This window comes from Ricinus communis, chromosome 7 (genome assembly GCF_019578655.1).
Source record: "Ricinus communis isolate WT05 ecotype wild-type chromosome 7, ASM1957865v1, whole genome shotgun sequence".
NCBI classification, from domain to species: domain Eukaryota; kingdom Viridiplantae; phylum Streptophyta; class Magnoliopsida; order Malpighiales; family Euphorbiaceae; genus Ricinus; species Ricinus communis.
In genome coordinates, this window is record NC_063262.1 from 23,040,430 (window position 1) to 23,060,495 (window position 20,066).

A 20,066-nucleotide genomic window follows, 5' to 3' on the forward strand; every position below is an offset into this window, starting at 1 on the left:
ATTCCGCGTGTTATTTTCTTTTACAACGAAATTCATCACTAAAATTTAATTTATTTAAAAAATAGAATTAATTTAATTCTTTTGTTTGATTTCTTATTGTCTAATTAATTTTTAATAATAACAACAATAATGATATGAAAGTAGAAGAAAAAAAATATAAATGAGAGGAGAATAAATAATTAAATAGAAATAAGAATTAAAATAATAGTGAATGAGAAGAAATGAATAATAAATGAAGAGAGAAATTAATATACAAAGTAGAAATAAATAAAGAGAGAAAGGATAGTAAAATAATAATAAAAAAATAGAAAAAAGAAAATAAAAAATTTGAAGGGTAGATACCAAAAGAAAAAAATAAGAGGAAAAAATGAGAAAAAAGAATAATATAGAAAAAAGCAAGAAATGAAAGAAATAAAGAAAATTAAAAAATATAGAGAAAATAAGGATGAAAAGAAAAAAATAAAGGAAAGAAGAAAAAAGAGAAAATGATAGTAAAAGAAAATATAAAGAGAGTAAGAATGGAAATAAAAAAGAAAAACAATGATAGTACAACAAATAAGTGAAGAAAATATGATAGAGATAAAACAAAGGGTTGATTTATAATGGCTTAAAATTAACAAAAAAGATCTAACAAAATAGTGAGAATTATAAAAGTGTGGCAATAAAAGAATTTTAAAAATCCATTGCTATTCCAACGTTAAAATTAAGAAAACTAAGTGGGATATGAAAAAAAAGTGCAGGAAATTAAAATAATTTGAAAGTTGTCACTAAATTTGTTGTGAAATTTAAAAAATAGTGAGTGGAAAAAAGTAAAAGTGTGAAAATAAAAAATATATATTAAAATTCTGTCACTAAAATAAATAAAAAAGTGAGCAAGAAGAAGCAAACATGTGGTAAATAAAAAAGATTGAAATTTCATTTTTAATCCGTCGATAGATCTATAGTTAAATCCGTCGTGAAACAATAAGTAGCCATAATTTAGCTACGGATTTCAAATTCGTTAGTAGAATCCATCATAATTGCATCACTAAAGTTGGTGCCAAATTTAACGTTAATTTTGCTACAGATTTGATCTGTCGCTAAATATCGTTGTTATCATATCATTAAATCTCAGTTTTCTTTCTTTTGCTTTCTCCATCATTACATTGTCATTATTTCATTGGTAATTGACAAATGCTATTCATCGCTAGAGTCCATCCATAAACCCAAATTTTCTTATACTATAAGAAAAATATTTATTATCAACTTCTTTCCATTAATTTTAATTTTGATGGACATATGTTTTATTAAATAAACATGGACAAAAATCAACTTTAATTGTCTAAACATAATACATTGTTATAATATATAAATTAAGTATTCTATTATTTGTTCTACTTATCTCCTTTACACACGCACCATCTATGTTTTATGTTCTTATAAGGCTGCCAACCATCAAGAGACTTATCGACGACCCCATTACTAGACTCATCAGCCTCCTCCATCATTCCCACGTACGACATTTATAAATATTTTTTATTATAGTATTTTTATATTAAATCATTTAATTTTATATAATTAATATGATTAGAGAAATTTAATTATTTATAAAAATTATTAAATACAAATATTTGTCCATTTTAATTATTTTAATTATAATAGCACTTCAAATAGCAATTTTAATTAAAGAAAATAATTTTTTCCATATAACAATAATTTTCTATTTTATTAATAATATTTAAATAGCTTTTCTCATTAAACTTTTATCAGCAATTTTAGAAATAATAATCCAATTTCTTTAAATGGTGTGAGAGATATAAATTCGAGACCAGTGCCCTGTATAATACTCTTTTTCGGCTATTTGTGGCTTATCAAGAGAAAGGGTGCGACAATAGTACACGTGGAGCTGGTGTAGAGGATGATACCACTTAGTCCAAGTTAGTTAGGGAAAAGTCAATTATAGAGGGAGAGAGGAAAACAGAGGAAGGAAAACAGAGGAAGGAGTGGGGGGAAAGGAAAAGGAGAAAAGAGAGGGAAAGGGGAGGGGAAGAAAAAGAGGGAATTTTTTTTTAATATATATTATTATTATTATTATTATTATTTAAAAATAAAAATACTAGATATTACATTCTACCCTCCTTAGAAAAAAAATTCGATCTCGAATTTTTAAAACACGGTTCACCTTAAGATTGAAATAAATACAGGTAGAGACTTCTCATTTCCTGCTCGGTCTCCCAAGTACATTCTTCAGACAAATGATTTCACCACAACACCTTAACCATCAGAATAATCTTAGAGCACAGTTGGCAAACTTGAGTATCCACGATCCTGACTAGCTGCTCCTTGTAAGTCAGATCTTCGCTTACTTCCACATATTGAGGTTGCAACACATGCGAAGGGTCCGAAATGTACTTCCTTAATATTGATATGTGGGAATACCGGATGCACGTGCGAGAAATTCGGCGGCAAGTCCAGCTTGTATGCCACCTCTCCAATTCTGCCAACAATCTCAAAGGGTCCCACATAATGAGGGGTCAATTTGCCTTTTTTGCCAAACCGCATCACACCACGCATAGGAGACACCTTCAAGAATACATATTCCCCGACACTGAATTCCATGTGCTTCCGCTTCGAATCCGCATAACTATTCTGCATGCTGAAAGCTGTCTTTAGCCACTCGCGGATAACCGGAATCTTTTCTGAAGTGATATGAACCAACTCTGGTCCTGCTAACTTCCGTTCGCCTACTTCTTCCCAACACATAGGAGATCTGCACTTATAACCGTACAAAGCCTCATAAGGTGCCATCTTGATGCTTGCATGATAGCTGTTATTATACGCGAATTCAATCAACGGTAGATACCAATCCGATTGACCGCCAAAATCTATCACGCGCATCCGAAGCATGTCCTCTAAAGTCTGAATAGTCCTCTCTGACTGTCCGTCCGTATGGGGGTGGAAGGCTGTACTGAAGTCCAACCTGGTACCAAGCTGTTCTTGTTAGGGCTGAGCACGGATCGATCTAATTCGGTTATTTTATAAATCACCAGTACCATGCCAAACCTCGGTTATTTTAAAATTGAAGGTACCAGTACCGTACCAAATATAAAATGATCCAATACCGTATTATACCAATTTTACGGTTCAATACAGTTCGGTTCGGTGCTATTTTCGGTTCTAAAAAATTTAAAAAACACAACTTTAATCTCATCTTTAATCAAATACATTTAGAGAAAATATGATTACCAACCTAAAAAAAGTAGCATGAAAATCTGAATTAAAATTGCATTCACATTCTTGAACAACCTGTTTCGCAATTCAATCACTTGCAAATACAATAATTCATTCAATATTCAAATACAAACCATTAAAATATATATTACTGCTAGCATAAAAATATTTTACAGATGACAATCATTAAAATAAATAAATTTATAAACTTTATGTAGTACTAAAATACATGTCCAAAATTAGCAAAGGAATGTTATTACCTCCCCTCAAAATTAGCACTCCACATTTAATCTTGGCATAAGGGACTCACCAATCTCAGGATCTTGAATAATTTCTACAATAAAAGTAAAAAATTACGTCAATAAGACTTAACAACATCAACAATAAACAAACATATGTAAGAAGTAAAGAAATGTTACCTGACTCTATGCTTTCAATATCCTCTATTGATTCTTCTAGTTGGATAGGTTTATTTGAACTTCTAAGCCAATCTTGACAACAAATGAGGACTTCCGCTGTTGTAGGAAGTAAAGAACTTCTATATTGTTAAAAGATGTTTTGATAATTTTTTATCAAGTTTTGTTTGATCCTTTTCAAAAAAAATTAAATTTATAAAATATAATTTAATATTTTTTAATATTTTAATATTAATTTATAATATTTTAAAAGTTAATAAATTAATTATTTCTAAATATTTAATTTTTAAGTTTTATTAGTATAATAATATAAAAATTATTTTTAAAATATTTATTTCTTAATTTTAATATTTATATAAATTAATACTTTTAGTATAATTAATATTATTATTCTTAAAATAAAAATATTATATAATTAAAAATTAATTTATTAATAAATATAGTGTAAATAATATTATTTATATAATAATATCTTTTTATAATTTTTACTAATTTATATAAATTTTTATTAAATTAAGTAATTTTTAATTAACTTGCCAAAACTTTCTAGATAGTAAATAAATTTTAAATCTAGTATTATAGTATGTATACTAGATTACTAGTATCAATATACTATGTGACATATTAATATATATAACTTATATTTTTTATAGAGTATAAAGTATATTATAATATTATAGTTATTTTTAATATGTATTATCTTTTGTATTTCGATAACAATTGCTTGAATTATATGATAAATATAAAATAATTTTTTATAGAGTATATGTATTATTTTTTTATTATATGTATTATTTATATAATATAAATAATTATTTATAAATATATATAAAAAATTCGGTTCTACGGTTTTGGTCCGGATCAGTACAAGACGGATCGGTTCTGGTACGGTTACGGTACGGTTTTTACTAAAGAACCAGTACCATACCGTAATACTAAAAAAATTCGGATCGGTTCAATTGGGTTACCAAAACTTTCAGTTTTTTCGGTTTTGGTACTTTTCGGTACGGTTATTCGATTCGGGCGGGAATCACCGAGATCCATGCTCAGCCCTAGTTCTTGTAGCTTTTCCCAAAATCTTGAAGTGAACTGCGGTCCTCTGTCAAACACTATGGAAACTGGGACGCCTGACAATCCTCTCCAGATACACTCGTGTATACTTAGCCACAGAATAGGTAGTCTTCATCAGAAAAAAATACGCTGACTTAGTCAATCGGTCCATATTTACCCAGATGGAGTCATAACTAGCAGAAGTCTTGGGTAAACCCGATATAAAATCCATAGTAATCCTTTCCTATTTCCACTATGGTATAGGAAGCGGCTGCAATAACCCCGACGGCTATTGATGCTCTAACTTAACCTGCTGACACGTCAGACACTTGGAGACAAACTCTGCCACATCTTTCTTCATCCCACTCCACCAATAATTTCCTTTCAAATCATGATACATCTTAGTGGAGCCCAAATGCACGCTGTAAGCTGTACAATGAGCTTCTTCCAAAATCTCCTTTATGAGATTATCCATATCGGGAACACACAGCCTAGAGCCCATCATGAGGGTACCATCATCATTTATAATAAAATCATTAACTCGATCCTACTGCATTTCTTCCAAGATTTTCTGCAACTGTGGGTCCCGATTTTGAGCTATCCTGATTCTGTCGACAAGCACAGACCTAACCTTGAAATGTGCTGACAATGCACCCGATTCTAATATCTCCATCTGTAACTCTTGGTCGTACAGTTCATGCAACTCTCTAACCAACGGTCTCTTCTCTACACTGATATGAGCAAGACTACCTACTGACTTCGTGCTCAAAGCATCTGCCATAACATTCGCTTTACCTGGATGGTAGAGAATATTATAATCATAGTCCTTCAGAAGCTCTAACCATCTTCTCTGCCTCAGATTTAATTCCTTTTGTTGGAAAATATACTTTAAGCTTTTATAATCCGTATAAATCTCGCACGTCTCCCCATAGAGATAGTGCCACCAAATCTTCAAAGTAAAAATTACTGCTCCCATCTCCAAAATCGTGGGTCAGGTAATTCTATTCATGCTTCTTCAACTGCCTGGACGCATAAGCTAGTACCCTTCCATTTTGCAACACGACACAACCCAAACCCACTCTAGAAGCGTCGCAATACACCATGAATCCCCTAGTCCCAAAGGGTAAGGTCAACACCGAGTCAAGTCAGCCTTTCACCGGAAGCTTATCTCACACGGTCACCCACCAAACCCGACATTCTTCCCGAGTCATCTTAGTCAAAGGCGCTGCTATCCTCGAAAAGTCTTACACAAATTGACGGTAGTAGCCTGCCAACCCTAGGAAGCTATGCACCTTAGTCATCGTGGTCAGTCTCTGCTAGTTAGTCACTGCCTCCACTTTCTTGGGGTCCACCTGAATATCCTCTTTAGGCACTACGTGCTCCAGAAAAGCAACCCTTTCTAACTAGAACTCGCACTTGGAGAACTTAGCGTACAATTGATGCTCCCTCAAATTCTGAGGTACCATCCTCAAGTGCCACGCATGCTCCTCTTCACTTCTGGAGTATACCAAGATATCATCAATGAATACGATGACAAAACGATCCAGAAATTGCTTAAACACTCGATTCATCAAATCCATGAAAGCCGCAGGGGAATTAGTGAGTCCAAACGACATCACCAGAAACTTATAATGCCCATAACATGTCCTGAACGCTGTCTTTAGCACGTATTCACCATGGATCCTTAACTGGTGATACCCCGATCACAAATCAATCTTGGAAAAATACACGGCTCCTTAAAGCTGATCGAATAGGTCATCTATGCGGGGAAGCGGATACCAATTACGAATTGTCGCCTTATTCAGTTACCGGTAATCGATGCAGAGGCGCAAGGTACCATCCTTCTTCTTCACGAACAGAACAACAGCACCCCAAGGAGACGTACTAGGCCTAATAAAACTCTTATCTAGGAGGTCTTGCAGCTGCTCCTTTAACTCCCTTAATTCGGCTGGTGCCATTTGATAGGGCGGTAAAGAAATAAGTGATGTACTCGGTACCACGTCTATGCAGAACTCTATCTCTCTATTGGGCGGCAATCCTGGTAGTTCTTCTGGGAACACATCAGGAAACTCACAAACCACAAGAACGTCCTCGATGCAACCTTTTCCTGCGGAGGTATCCCTAACCAAAGCTAGATATCCCTGACATCCACGGTGAAGCATCCTCCTAGCTGTAATACCGACATGAGATTTGATGGAGTAGGTATCTGCTTGCCTTTAAAATAGAACTCTGAATCTCCAAGAATTCGAAAAGTCACTTGTTTCTCCCGGCAGTCCAACATGGCAAAATGCATAGCTAACCAATCCATTCCCAAAATCACATCAAAACCTATTACATATAAAAGAATTAGGTCAGCAACCAAATCTCGACCCTCAACAGACACTGGACACGACGGAAACACGACATCGGTCTCTAAGGCTTCACTTAACGGCGTAGTGACCAACATCGAAACTTGAAGTCTAATGGGCTGGACATCCACTCTTAAGGCAAAACTAGGCGACATAAAAGAATAGGTAGCCCCAGGGTGTAACAAAACTCTAGCTTTAAAATAGCAAACGAGAATAGTACCTGACAGCACAACATTTGAGGCTCGCGCATCTTGAGGAGTGAGGGTGAACACTCTTGCTTGCTCCCGGACTGACTGCTGAGAGCCTGAAGCTTGACCTTGAACTCTACCGCCAGATCGGCCTCTTGCAGATCTACCTCCAAAACCACGGCCCTATTGGCCGACATACTGAGATCCATCCTGAAAATATCTTGAAGCTGCAGGAAAAGCTGGTTGGGTCGCACTGGCGGACGAGCCCTGAGGAAAAGCTGGTTGACTGAAGTAGCGAGGACACTCTCGAGCCATATGTCCCATCTCACTGCACTTAAAACAGGCTCCGCTGGAAGCTAGGCATGGTCCCTGATGTGACCTGCCGTACATCTGACAGGTGCTGGCCCCAAAACTAGAGCTGTTGTAGCTTAAACTCTGCCAACTACCACTGAAGCCCTAACCAAGTCTGAATCCTTGACTACCCTTTCGATTGTGAGGGTGAACACTCTCGCTTGCCCCCGGCCTGACTGCTAAGAGCCTGAAGCTTGACCTTGAAATCTGGCCCCAGATCGACCTCCTGCAGATCTACCTCCAAAACCACGGCCCTGCTGGCTGACATACTGAGATCCATCCTGAAAATATCCCAGAGCTGCAGGAGAAGCTGATTGGCTCGCACTAGCGGACGAGCCTTGAGGAAAAGCTGGCCGACTGAAGTAGCAAGGATACTCTCGAGCCATATGTCCCATCTCACTACACCTAAAACAGGCTCTGCTGGAAGCTAGGCACGGTTCCTGATGTGACCTGCCGCATATCTGACAGGTGCTGGCCCCAGAACTAGAGCTGTTGTAGCCTGAACTCTGCCCACTACCACTGAATTCCTGACCAGGTATGAATCCTCGGTTACCCTTCCGATTGTGCCTACCCCTACTATGGATATAGTAGCTTCTTTGTCCGGTCTGGTGGTCAGTACCCTGGAGTAGCCTCCACAACCGTAGTACGACACAACTGGCTGCGCACTGGACTGACCCTCAACCTTGGTCTTCTTCTTCCTACCATCATCAGTCCCTTGACCAAAGCCTTGCAGGGTCATTTCCATCTGTCTCACCATGTCAATCACTTCTAAGAAGTTGCTCCTCCTAGACCGAACCAATGAGACAAACTCTGGACCGAGCCCTGAAATGTACTTGCTATTCTTCTGCTCCTCGGTCCCCACAGCATAAGGCACATACCTGCTCAGCTGAACAAGTTGCCTGGTGTATTATAGGTTTCCCTTATTTAGGCTTTCAAACCTCTCTCTATACTCCTGCCTTATACTAAAAGAGATGAAATACTCCTCAAACCGGTCTCTGAACCGACTCCACGACAATCCATCTAGAAAGGGGCAGATATAATCTCTGAACCACTGAGATGTTATCCCCTTCAAGGAAAATCCGGCCATCTTGATGGTCCTCCTATCAGAACAGTGCAAATCAGATGCCCTTTTCTCAACCTCATCCAGGAAGTCTAGAGGGTCCTCAACTGTCCCATTAAACTCTATGGGTCTTAACTTGGTGTACTCGGACATGGGTACATCATTCGGATTCCTGATACCGGACCTACTAGTATGACTTTCTGAACCCTAGGTAGCCTGCTGCTGCTGGAAGGCTAACAACTGCTCTAAGGACCTCTGCATTCCAGTCATACCGGACATAAAATCCTCCATTGGGATTCCACCAGCACCATGTACCTCCTGAGTCTCGTCTTGATCCGGTTGGTCTGCTGCTCGAGGCCTACCTCGCCTTTTGGTACCACAGGCTGGGGCCAGAGGAGCCGTTTGAGCAGAAAACTCATCTTGGCCTTCCTGGGCCGATGCTGCAGCTGCAGTCGCTCGGGTCCTCGGCATTGGCAAGAGCTGAAAATGAACAACAAGCTATTAAACCCAACAGACCCTCTAACGTACAACGCAGATACTAGAATCAACGAAACTGCAAGGACAGACTCGATTTCCTAGTTTCCATAGTAGTTTAGGAAGCTAACCTAGGTCGAAGGAAGACCCATTCTGTGGGCCCGTGACCGGCACCTAGGGAATGAGTAGGCTTAAGGCCACTGATTCGTGTAGTAAGCCTTACAGACCAATAATTCAAATAAGCAGGTTATAAAATATAATTAATCATGACTGACATTTCATTAATGATTCTATCTGGACCTTATAATATCCCACGTCCAACATGGACCAGAGTATTCACAACAATTTAAAAGTTCTCTATTGCGGATAATCTAGAGTAAATAATAACAAAAGTAGGGTATTACATGCGATTTACAAAAAGTACGAAGGAGAAGAAGTCGGACTGTCAAAATGCATGACAGTGAAGAACTCTAACTGTCACCTAAAAAATAAAACTGAGACTGTCAGTCTCGGGAGTGAGTGAAAATCAAATAATCTTGTGACAATTGCAGTCTTCACAGAAAATAATAATTATTACAATCAGTATAACAAACCATGTACATTAAATACGAATCATATTATAATCATATACCATAATTTAAAAAAATAAAATACATTTTTACATTTGCAGGACGAGTGGCTTAGTAGAACCCTAACTCCAATTACTAGTAGCCTTTTGGCTCTCTTAATCCAATAGGTCTGGCGCCTAGAGAGCAAAGCTCGACTAGGTTCCTTACCTCCAGCCTGAACATTTGATTTCCAATCAAGCCGGCGCCCAGAGAGCATTGCTCGACCAGGGACCTTACGTCCGGCAATCAACTCTACTCAGCCCAGAGAGTAATGCTCGACCAGGGCAAAAATCCATAATAACCTTGTTACCTGTCTTTAATCATTATCGGTGCGCACACGATACTGATGTAACCCATCAGGTGGCATGTTCTACTAAAGCCTAATCCCCAAATCACAATCAACACATATAATAATAATCACGGTCTAACAAAATCATTCAACACATATTGAAATAAAGATTTAGAATTTCGAAGAACATCATGCAATTTGTGTGAAAAAATAATAAAGATCGTATTAATACAATATTAACTATTAAAATAAGGATATATTATTACTAATAATAATATTAAAATTATTCTCAGTAATTAATAATTAAATGAAATTATTTATATTGCGATACTAATAATCATATTAAACATGATTTTTAAAGTAGCATATCAAATTAGACTTGGCAATAGTACAGAGATTATGTGAGTTTAACTCACAGTTCTAACGCGTTCCGCAGTTCGCTCCTACACCTCGGGTGGAGCTAGCGGAAAGGCTGTATTATCTAGTCACGAAAAATATTTAATTAATAGACATTCTTAAATTTTTCATAGGCCTAAACTCCTAGAGTGGACTATCTAAAATCAAATTAGACTTTAGAAATCTCTCAAAAATTCGGCAGAACTTTCCCTAAATTATGGACATTTACCCCCCGTAAAATGGGTCCAGAACCTGCCAAAAACAGGAGGCAGGCCACAAGAACTGCATTAATATTTTCCCGACTCTACAACACCACAACACAAATAATTAAATTAAATTTATTTTTAAACTAGCCATCACAAGCAATTAATAGTCACAATAATTTTCTAATATTACAACATAATTTTCAGAGTCTAAATAAAATTATACCGAGTCGAAATTGAAATATTTCGCGCGTCCGAAAAACATTGGGGTCCGGAAGCTGGTCCTGCCAACGGTGTCTGAATTCGAATCCGGAAGCGCCTATGCAAAGTTCGAGTTGCGGGGAGTCCGGAAGTACAAGAATTTTGGCCGGAAAGTGGCCGGAAGGCGGTGGATCGGGGCCGAAAAGGTGCTGCTTCGGCGACACGTCCTAAGGCTGTCGGCAAGTAATTTCCGACAGAAGAGAGTTGTTTCTGGGGTTTTCAAGGGTGGGGAGTTTGTTTCCGACGTCAGTTTGCCGAAAAGATACCGGCAAGGTGCCGAATGACAATGACAACCCCCTACCTTCGGTCGACGTCGGCATAGGAAAGGAAAGGAAGCTGGCCACGGCTTGGCGGCGCACAGGCGGGCGTGGAAGGCGAGGCAGTCGGCGGAAGAAGGGAGAAGGGAAGAACTAGTGGAAAAGAGGAAAAGGGAGGAAGGAAAAGAGGAGGGAGAAGGCGGAAAGGAAAAGGAGAAAAGAGAGGGAAAGAGAAGGGGAAAAAAAGAGGGAAAAAAATAATTTTTTTTAATATATCAATATTATTATTATTATTATTATTATTATTATTTAAAAATAAAAACACTGGATATTATAGTGAAAATAATTAAATTCTTGTCTATTAAAATTTTGTAAGGATGAGATATCTTTTTGTAACGATGAAATATTTTTTTCTATCACGATTTATAATTATATATTTCTTTTTTCTAAAAATAAATCAAATGGAAAATTATAAAATGATAAAACCATTTAATATTTGAATCAAAGCAGAATATTCAATTGTCCGGTTGATGGCATCTTCTTTGAAGTTGTGCTGCTAAGTGAATAATTGCTGCCTGAAAGCCAAAAGAAATTTAGAGAAATCTTGAAAACCATATGCAGCTGTGAAGCCACTGAAGTTGAAAAAGTAATTTCAAGAAGATTCAATTATGAAAATTTAATCGCTTCTCACATTTTATTATTTAAATTTTCATTAAAGCTTAGAATTTGAAACTTCAATTTTGTAAAAATAAATTTTATATTTATTATTTCAGTCTTGAATAGGATAAAATATATGCATATTCTTTGGAATAAGTATAAAAATATTACGATTTTAAGTATATACTTTTTAGGAGAAAGAAAATACGTGATTACAAATCGTGATAAAAAAGTATCTTACTGTTAGAACATTTTGATTCACAAGAATTTAGTTATTTTCATCTCGATCAGTCATTATTATCATGTTGCTCGTGTTTGATAACACGAGTTTAGAATTTAACAACTTCTAATTTTGTTGTCTAACTATCAGATTACGATTTAAAAAATTATTGATACGATGAGATTGATTTAATGATTAAATAACAAAATTAGGATGAGTTATGAAGCTCTAAATTCACGTTGTCAAACATGAGCAATATGATAGTGATGATTGATTAGAGTGCAAATAAATTTTTACGAATCGAAATTTTTTAACGACGAGATTTTTTAGTGATGAATATAACTATATACCTCTGTTGACTGAAAAAAAAATTATATATTTAAAATTTTAAAACGATGAAATCATGTTATCATTTCTTTACTTATCTCTATTCTTTTAGAAATAAAGTTTAAATTGGCCACTAATTTTATCATGCGGGCTCAATTTTTTTTTCAAATTTATGGAATTTTTAATCCAAACATTTTCATATTTGGCTCAAATTATTTATATTTTGAAAAAAAATGAGGGAGTAAAAATCACTCTCTTGAAAATAAAAAAATTAAAAAAAATATAATAATATTTAAAAATTATTTTATAATTTTAGTACAATTAATATAAGCTCTTATTTTCACCGTCCTATGGACCACCACCACTATAATTGTCTCATTCACTGCTATTATTAAGGAAAAACTGTAAGAACACTGAAAAAGTAATATTTATTTTTTATTATGTTTTGTTTAAATATTAATATATATTTTTAATTTAAATAATTTAATTTAATATAAAAAATCATATTTTTTTATCATATCTACACTCTTTTTAAAGGATGCGTAATCCATATTTTTATTTTTATAAAAAAAATTAGAATTGATTTAAATTAAACATCTATAAATTTAAATTAAAATATCCATAGATTTAATTAAGGGCTAAATGGAACAATAGAATCAATGACTAAATTGGACTCTATTCCTTACTTTGATGAGACGGTAAGCTTAATCGACAGAAGGTAGCTATTTCTTTCGGTCAAGATTTTACTGTTTAGTAATAATGTGGACACTATCACTTGGTAGAAAAACAGAAACAAGTTGACTAGTATTACAACAACTCCAAGATTACCTTCAAAGGTCAATTAGTCATGCTACGTGGGACAAGGGGCATATGGCTATTGACTGACTTGGTCACTTCCTAAACTACCCATTAGGTTTAAATCCCATTATCTAATAACAAAGGGCAATTCTGCCAAAAAAATAAATAAATTAAATTTAACAAGTGTATGAGGTTCAAAACTTTAATATAAAAAGTACCCAGCACCCTCTCCCTTGACTCCATTGTTACAAGTCTTCTCTCTGTATTGTCCTGAAATACCCAGAAAGCTTAGAAGCTACTTTTTCTTGTTGAAAGCAAAATGGAAGCAGTCAAGAAACAGAAGTTAGGCAGATTCAGCATTACTTCTCTGTCTCTTCAGCTAGCAACTAAGTTTCTAGGCTCAGTGTTCTTCTTGTCTGTTATACTACTTTCTTCTTCACTGCTCCCTTCTATATTAAACTCCATGCAGCTGTTTGGCTGCAAGTTGGGGAAGAACTGCATGTTCCTTCTTTGCAATGGGATCCTTGTTTTAATTGTCAAGAATTCTGGTCTAGTTGTGCCTAATTGTCATCATCAAGATATTAACCTTACAAAGAATGGAAGAAACCAACAGAAAGAACTTGAATTGCCAGAGGTGAAAACAGAGGTTGCAAAGGAAAAAGTGGTCAAGGTAGTTAAAGAAGTTCAAGGAATTGAAGACAAGTCTTTAGTTATGATCGCACAAGATGTAGATATTGAAAATCAAAGGCCTACCATCATTCAGGAAAATGAAGAAGAAGAAGAATTTGAATTGCTGAGTACAGAGGAATTGAACAAGAAATGTGATGATTTCATTAGAGAGATGAGAAAGCAACTTATATTGGTTCAGTCTTATTATTAGCAAGAATAGAATTAAGGGGAAAAATACAAGACTTTGCAATATTTTTTCCTAATTTCTTTTTAAATTTTGTGTAAAATTCTCCTATAATACCTTTTTATTGGTTTTTCATGATAAATATTTTATGCAGAAATGTGTTGCATTGCCAAAATTTAAAAAAAAAAAGGAAAAAAAAAAGAGCTTACTCTACCACCATTATTGAATTATCCTGTGAAATTTGCCTATGCTGACAGGATAATTATCAACATCTCCTTGAAAGTGAATTCCTTTTCAGGGTTCAGCTGTATCTACAATTCTACATCAGTCGGGCCATATTCTAATTGATGTGGCAGATAATACTGTTGAAAAGTATTATTAACTTATAATCACAGTGGCTAATGCTACGTATAAAAGAGACCTAACCTTTACCAACCCCTTTTGATACATAATTATAAACCCAATCAGTTTAATGATTTAATTAATCACTTTAGTGACACTAGTCTTGGTGTTCCCATGGACTACGTGTCCAGATTACATTCATTAATTACTTTAATTGACAGAAAATCCAGTTTTATGATTTTTGCATGTCTGTATAAGATTGTTGTTGCTTCTTGGCTCCATTATTAATTAATTTATTGTAATATTATTATAATGATATTATAGAGTTAGTTTTTTAATAGAGGAATTATTGTTTATCTATTGTATTTTTACATGTTATATTAGTTACTTTTATTTAAAAATTATATTGTTTTTATTCTTTTAATTTATAATTTTATATTCAAATTTATTCGAACAATCCGTTGTGTCTACAACTAATGGTATAGAAGCTAGTGTTACTGGTAAAGGGTTATTTTTTCATTTGATAACCTAAATTAGAATTTGTTTTAATTGTTCAATTTCTAAATTTCAATTTAATGTCTATATCTCAACTAACAATCTCTTTGAACTGTGTGGTAATTTTTTGGTTTGATTATTATATTTTTAAGGACATTAAGATAAAGAGGACTATTGGTTGTGGTACTAGACAAGAAAAGCTATATTATCTTGACTTTGCACCATATAGCTTAAGTGGCTTGATCGAGTCAAGTTCAGAGAATAGTAGTTTGGTATCGTCAAATATAGAGTATACGATCTCGTTATGGCATTAGCGCTTTGGAGATGCATCATTTAGATATTTAAAGTATTTATTTCCTAAGTTGTCTTCAAAAACATCTACTTTGAACTTCAAATGTGAAACTTGTGAACTAACAAAAAGCCATCAAGACTCTTTTCCGATTAGTTTAAATAAAAGTTCAGCACCATTTATGATTATACACTCTGATGTTTGGAAACCTGCAAAGGCACCGACCTTAATATAGTTCAGTGGTTTGTTTCTTTTATTGATGATTATAGTTATATGACATGGATATGCTTAATAGAAAGTAAGTAGTAGATTTTCTCATTATTTAAAAAATTTTATTTGATGGTGCAAACTCAATATAAGACTTCAATTCAAGTACTTCAAATAGATAATGGAGGTGAATTCATTAATCATGAACTCACACAATTCCTCTAATAACATAGTGTAATCTATCAAACTACATGTTCTTATTCTCTTCAACAAAATTGGATTGCAGAAGGAAAAAACTGTCATCTCTTGGAAATGGTATGAGCTATACTATTTGAAGCCAATATGCCTCTCCAGTATTAGAGAGAAACTTTATCCTGAACCTCTTACCTCATAAACCAAATTCCATTTTGCACTCTAGACTTTCATACACCACTTAATACATTAAATAAAAGCCTTACCTCACCATCATTACTGAACTTACCTCCTAAAGTCTTTGATTGCACAATCTTTGTTTACTTTCCTCACTATACATACCACAAGCTCCATCTCGTGTTATTCAGTGTATATTTGTCGGGTATAGTCTTCATAAAAAAGAATATAGGTGTTATCACCCTACAACTCAATGAATGTATGTCAGTATAATTCCATGAACATCAGATGTATTTTCCTACTGTAAGTCAGAGGGAGAGAAACATTGACTTGCAGCCCGACCTTCAAACATAATCCAACCTTAAACATTTTGCCGACCTTAACCATTTTTCTAGTCCCGATCTTCTAACTAAAACTCTTAAAACTCCCGACCTAGACCTCCTTCCAACAAAATCTCCTGACCTGTTTGAACAACTCGAACAAGAATAATCTGAGCGTTATTCTCCCAATCTTGGATCAACCGACCATTTCAAGTGTGATATACGGGGTCAAGATAATAGAGTTGAGCTTGAAGCACTACAATCAATGTCATCTTTACTTGATAATGCATCTTGAGCTGAATTCTAGGTAACTCGTGAACCCTCTGTTAGAATACTCCAGAACCGAACTACCCGAGGAAAGCCTAAATCAAGTTATGAACTCGTGATGAACTCTAGAACTAAATATCCAATAAATAATTATGTTTCTTACCATAGATTGTCAAAGACATGTGAATCATTTGCAAATCAATTATTTTATGCATATGTACTTAATAGTGTGTAGGAAGCCATAAAAAAACCGAGGTGGAAAGAAGCAATGAATGAAGAAATGAAGTCTTTTCGAAAGAACGAAACCTGAAAGGTTGTAGATTTACCAAGTGAAAAAAAATATATGTTGAATGTAGGTGGATCTATACCATTAAATGCAAGACAGATGAAAGTGCTGAGAGATACAAAGCTCGGCTGGGTGCAAAAGAATATAGTCAAACATGTGGGATAGGTTTTGTATAAACTTTTGCTCCTATGGCCAAGATAAATACTATCGGAATTCTTCTGTCCTTAGCTGTAAATTTAAATTGGTCTCTACATTAATTCAATGTAAATATTTCTTCATGGCGATCTCCAAAAGGAAGTGTACATGGAACTATCTCCACGATGTAAACTTTAAATTGAAGGAAGTAAGTAAGTCTATAAGCCGAAGAAGTCTCTGTATGGATTGAAACAATTTTCAAGAGCTTGGTTTGGAAGATTTACTAACTCAATGTAGGCTTTTGGCTATAAACAAAGTAGTTCCGATCATACTTTCTTTATGAAACATAAGGAGGAAAAATCAGTTGTTCTTATCATATATGCTAATGATATGATTGTAACAAGAGATGATGTTGATGAAAAAATAGCTTTATAAAACTATCTTTCTAAAGAATTTGAAATGAAAGACCTTGGTGATCTCAAGTATTTCTTAGGGATTAAGGTACTATGATCTAAGCAAGGTATATTCTTGTCTCAACCATAGTATACTTTGGACTTGCTTAAGGAAGTCAGTATGCTAGCATGCAAACCCGTTAATACTCCTGCTAGTGAACATACGAAGCTCAACATATTTTTCAATCAAGTCCCACGAATAAAGAAAAATATCAAAGGCTTGTAGGTTGGTTAATGTATCTTGCATGTACTAGGCTGGATTTGGCATACTCTATAAGTGTAGTGAGTCAATTCATGCACTCTCTAAGTGAAGATCATATGAAAGTTATTTTTCGTATCTTGCAATACTTGAAATCCTTTCCAGGGAATGACATTATATTCGCCAAAGGAACAAACTTATTTATTGAGGGCTATACTAATGCAGATTGGGCTGGATCTATTGATAATACAAGATCAATATTAGGTTAACTTTTATTAGAGGAAATCTTGTTACATGGAAAAGTAAGAAGCAAAGTGTTATAGCTCAGTCAAGTACAAAAGCCGAGTCTAGAAGAATAGCTAAAGGTGTTTGTGAGTTACTTTGGTTTAAGAATTTACTACATGAATTCCGAGTTTCACATGTTAGACCTGTGAGACTATATTGTGATATCAAAGTTGCATGTGATATAGCTCATAATCCAGTTCAGTATAATCGGATAAAACACGTGAATATAGAAAGACACTTATCAAGGAACAATCATAAGCCAAGATAATTGAAATCTCTCATATGTCTGATCTAAAGATCCGCTCGCCAATATCCTTATCAGAGCAGTATCAAGTAAAATTTTTTACCGAGCATTATACAAGTTAGGCATGCAAAATCCTTATGCACCAACTTGAAGGGAAGTGTAGAAGATTTGATTTGTTATTTGTCTCCTAAACAATATATATTTCTTGTATTTATCTCTTCCCATATATATTTTTATCCTATAGGAATATTGCTTACTAATTTATATTGTAATAGGATTCTTATAAAGAAAGTCATATAAGTCCTTATACGCAAGTAATTCAATAAGAAAAAATAGATTGAATCAAGTTCCTTCATTAGTAACATTGGCTTGGGATAAATTTTATATCATATATTTTTGGAACCTCTTTTCATCAACTATCTTTCTCTAACCTCTACTTTTCACATATTTCATTTTGCTTTTTTTTTTTTTTTTTCTATTATAAGAAAAAAGACTATGAAAATGATAATAATCTTTACTTGTGTCAGAAGAATTACGTAGAGAAAACACCATGGACTAATAGAAATCCAGTAATCCAAATCCCTAATTTTCAATTTAGTAATTCTAATCCTTAATCCCCAGTATATAAATCCTAATACTTTATTTCATGGACATCTGTAGTTGATCAAAAAGTTTATCATTTTATTGTTTTTGTAACATATGATTATCATGTGTCTCTTATTTTCTATCTCATTTAAGTTAAAAAAAATTCTATATTGATATTTAATTTAACATGTTTAATTTAATTTTTATTTTTAATATAACTTAATTTTAATATAAAATAAAAATAATAATAGAATGATATTTTTCTTAACTAGAAAAGTTTATTTTATATTAATAATTAAAATTAAATTATATAATAATTTAATAATATTATTGTAAATATAAGTAGTTTTAAAATGCTTAAAATCTTACTTGAATTAAATTGTATAAAAATAAAAAATTAGGGAAAATAAAATAATATTAAATAATTATTATAATTAAACTTAAAACTAGTAATAAAAATAAAATTTTATTTTGATTTAATAATAAGATTAATTTTAGATGAATTTGATATTTAATAATGATTTAAAAAATTAAATTATAATTTTAAATTATTAATTTAATCATTCGATTAATAAAAAAATAATTTTATTAAAAATTAAAAAAACTTTAATATATAAAATAACACAACAACCGACTTCCATATTAAACCAAACCTTAGTATTTGGCCCTTTATATTATTAGTAAATACACTGTTAAAAGAAAAGCTTATATAATAAGAGTATATTAAATAAATTATTAAATATTTATGCTACATCAGTTTATTAAAGAAAGCAAATTATTTTTATTTTTATATATTAAAAATATGAACAGCATAATATATTTTTATTATAAAAAATATCACACGCTTCTATATAAAGACATTTGAAAAGCAGGGAATTAGTAGTTAGTGTGCCTGTATAATTATAATATGCTTAGGAGGTGGGAAAGTAAAAGATTCAGTAACTTGAATGGTTACTGGTCAACTGTAACTTCGACAAGTTACCCACTGTAAAATTTTGGGTCCCAACATCTTACAATCTCATGTCAGCTACCATAGTGTGGTGGGTAGGCATTTAAAGTCCGTTGGAAATTTGAAATTTTAAGTTCGACATTTTTATTCTTTAAAGTGATCACTTTATAAAATAAAATTTTCTCTTTTTTTATTTTTTTAATTTAACGACTAATATGAATAAAAAGGAAAAACAGAGCTCGTGTATGATTCACAATTTATTAGTTGTTATGAATAGAATTAAAATATTAAAGAGAAGCTTCTAGAATATCCCCTGCTTACTAATTACACATATATGCAAGCAAACTGAAAGAATAGGAAAGTACTTCCTCAATTTTATCAAACACTGAAATGGTTACATTCCTTAAGATTACTCCATTCACTTTTGAAGCAAATCTACAAGGACAAAGGGACTAAGCACCAATTTGGCATTCCATTTTCTGATCGGCCCTTCTTTTTTTTTTTTTTCTAAAAGAAAGAGTCTTTTATTTTTATTTTTTCTGTATTTGCTTTTTGAGTAAATTATATTCTTTAAACAGTACAATAAAAAAGAAGATCAAATTTTAAAAAGAAGAGCGCCCTAAAAAAATACCAAACCGGAGGATGTTTATATCGTTATGCGTACATAATGAGCTTT

At 33.6% G+C, this 20,066-nt stretch overlaps 1 protein-coding gene across 1 annotated transcript; it reads left to right on the forward strand.

Annotated features, from left to right (window-relative positions):
• Window positions 1-13,432: 13,432 nt before the first annotated feature.
• LOC8264007 lies at window positions 13,433-13,993 on the forward strand. The gene has a single exon (XM_002530173.4). It carries the CDS (start codon window positions 13,433-13,435, stop codon window positions 13,991-13,993), a length of 561 nt encoding a protein of 186 aa, XP_002530219.2.
• The last annotated feature ends 6,073 nt before the right edge of the window (window positions 13,994-20,066 follow it).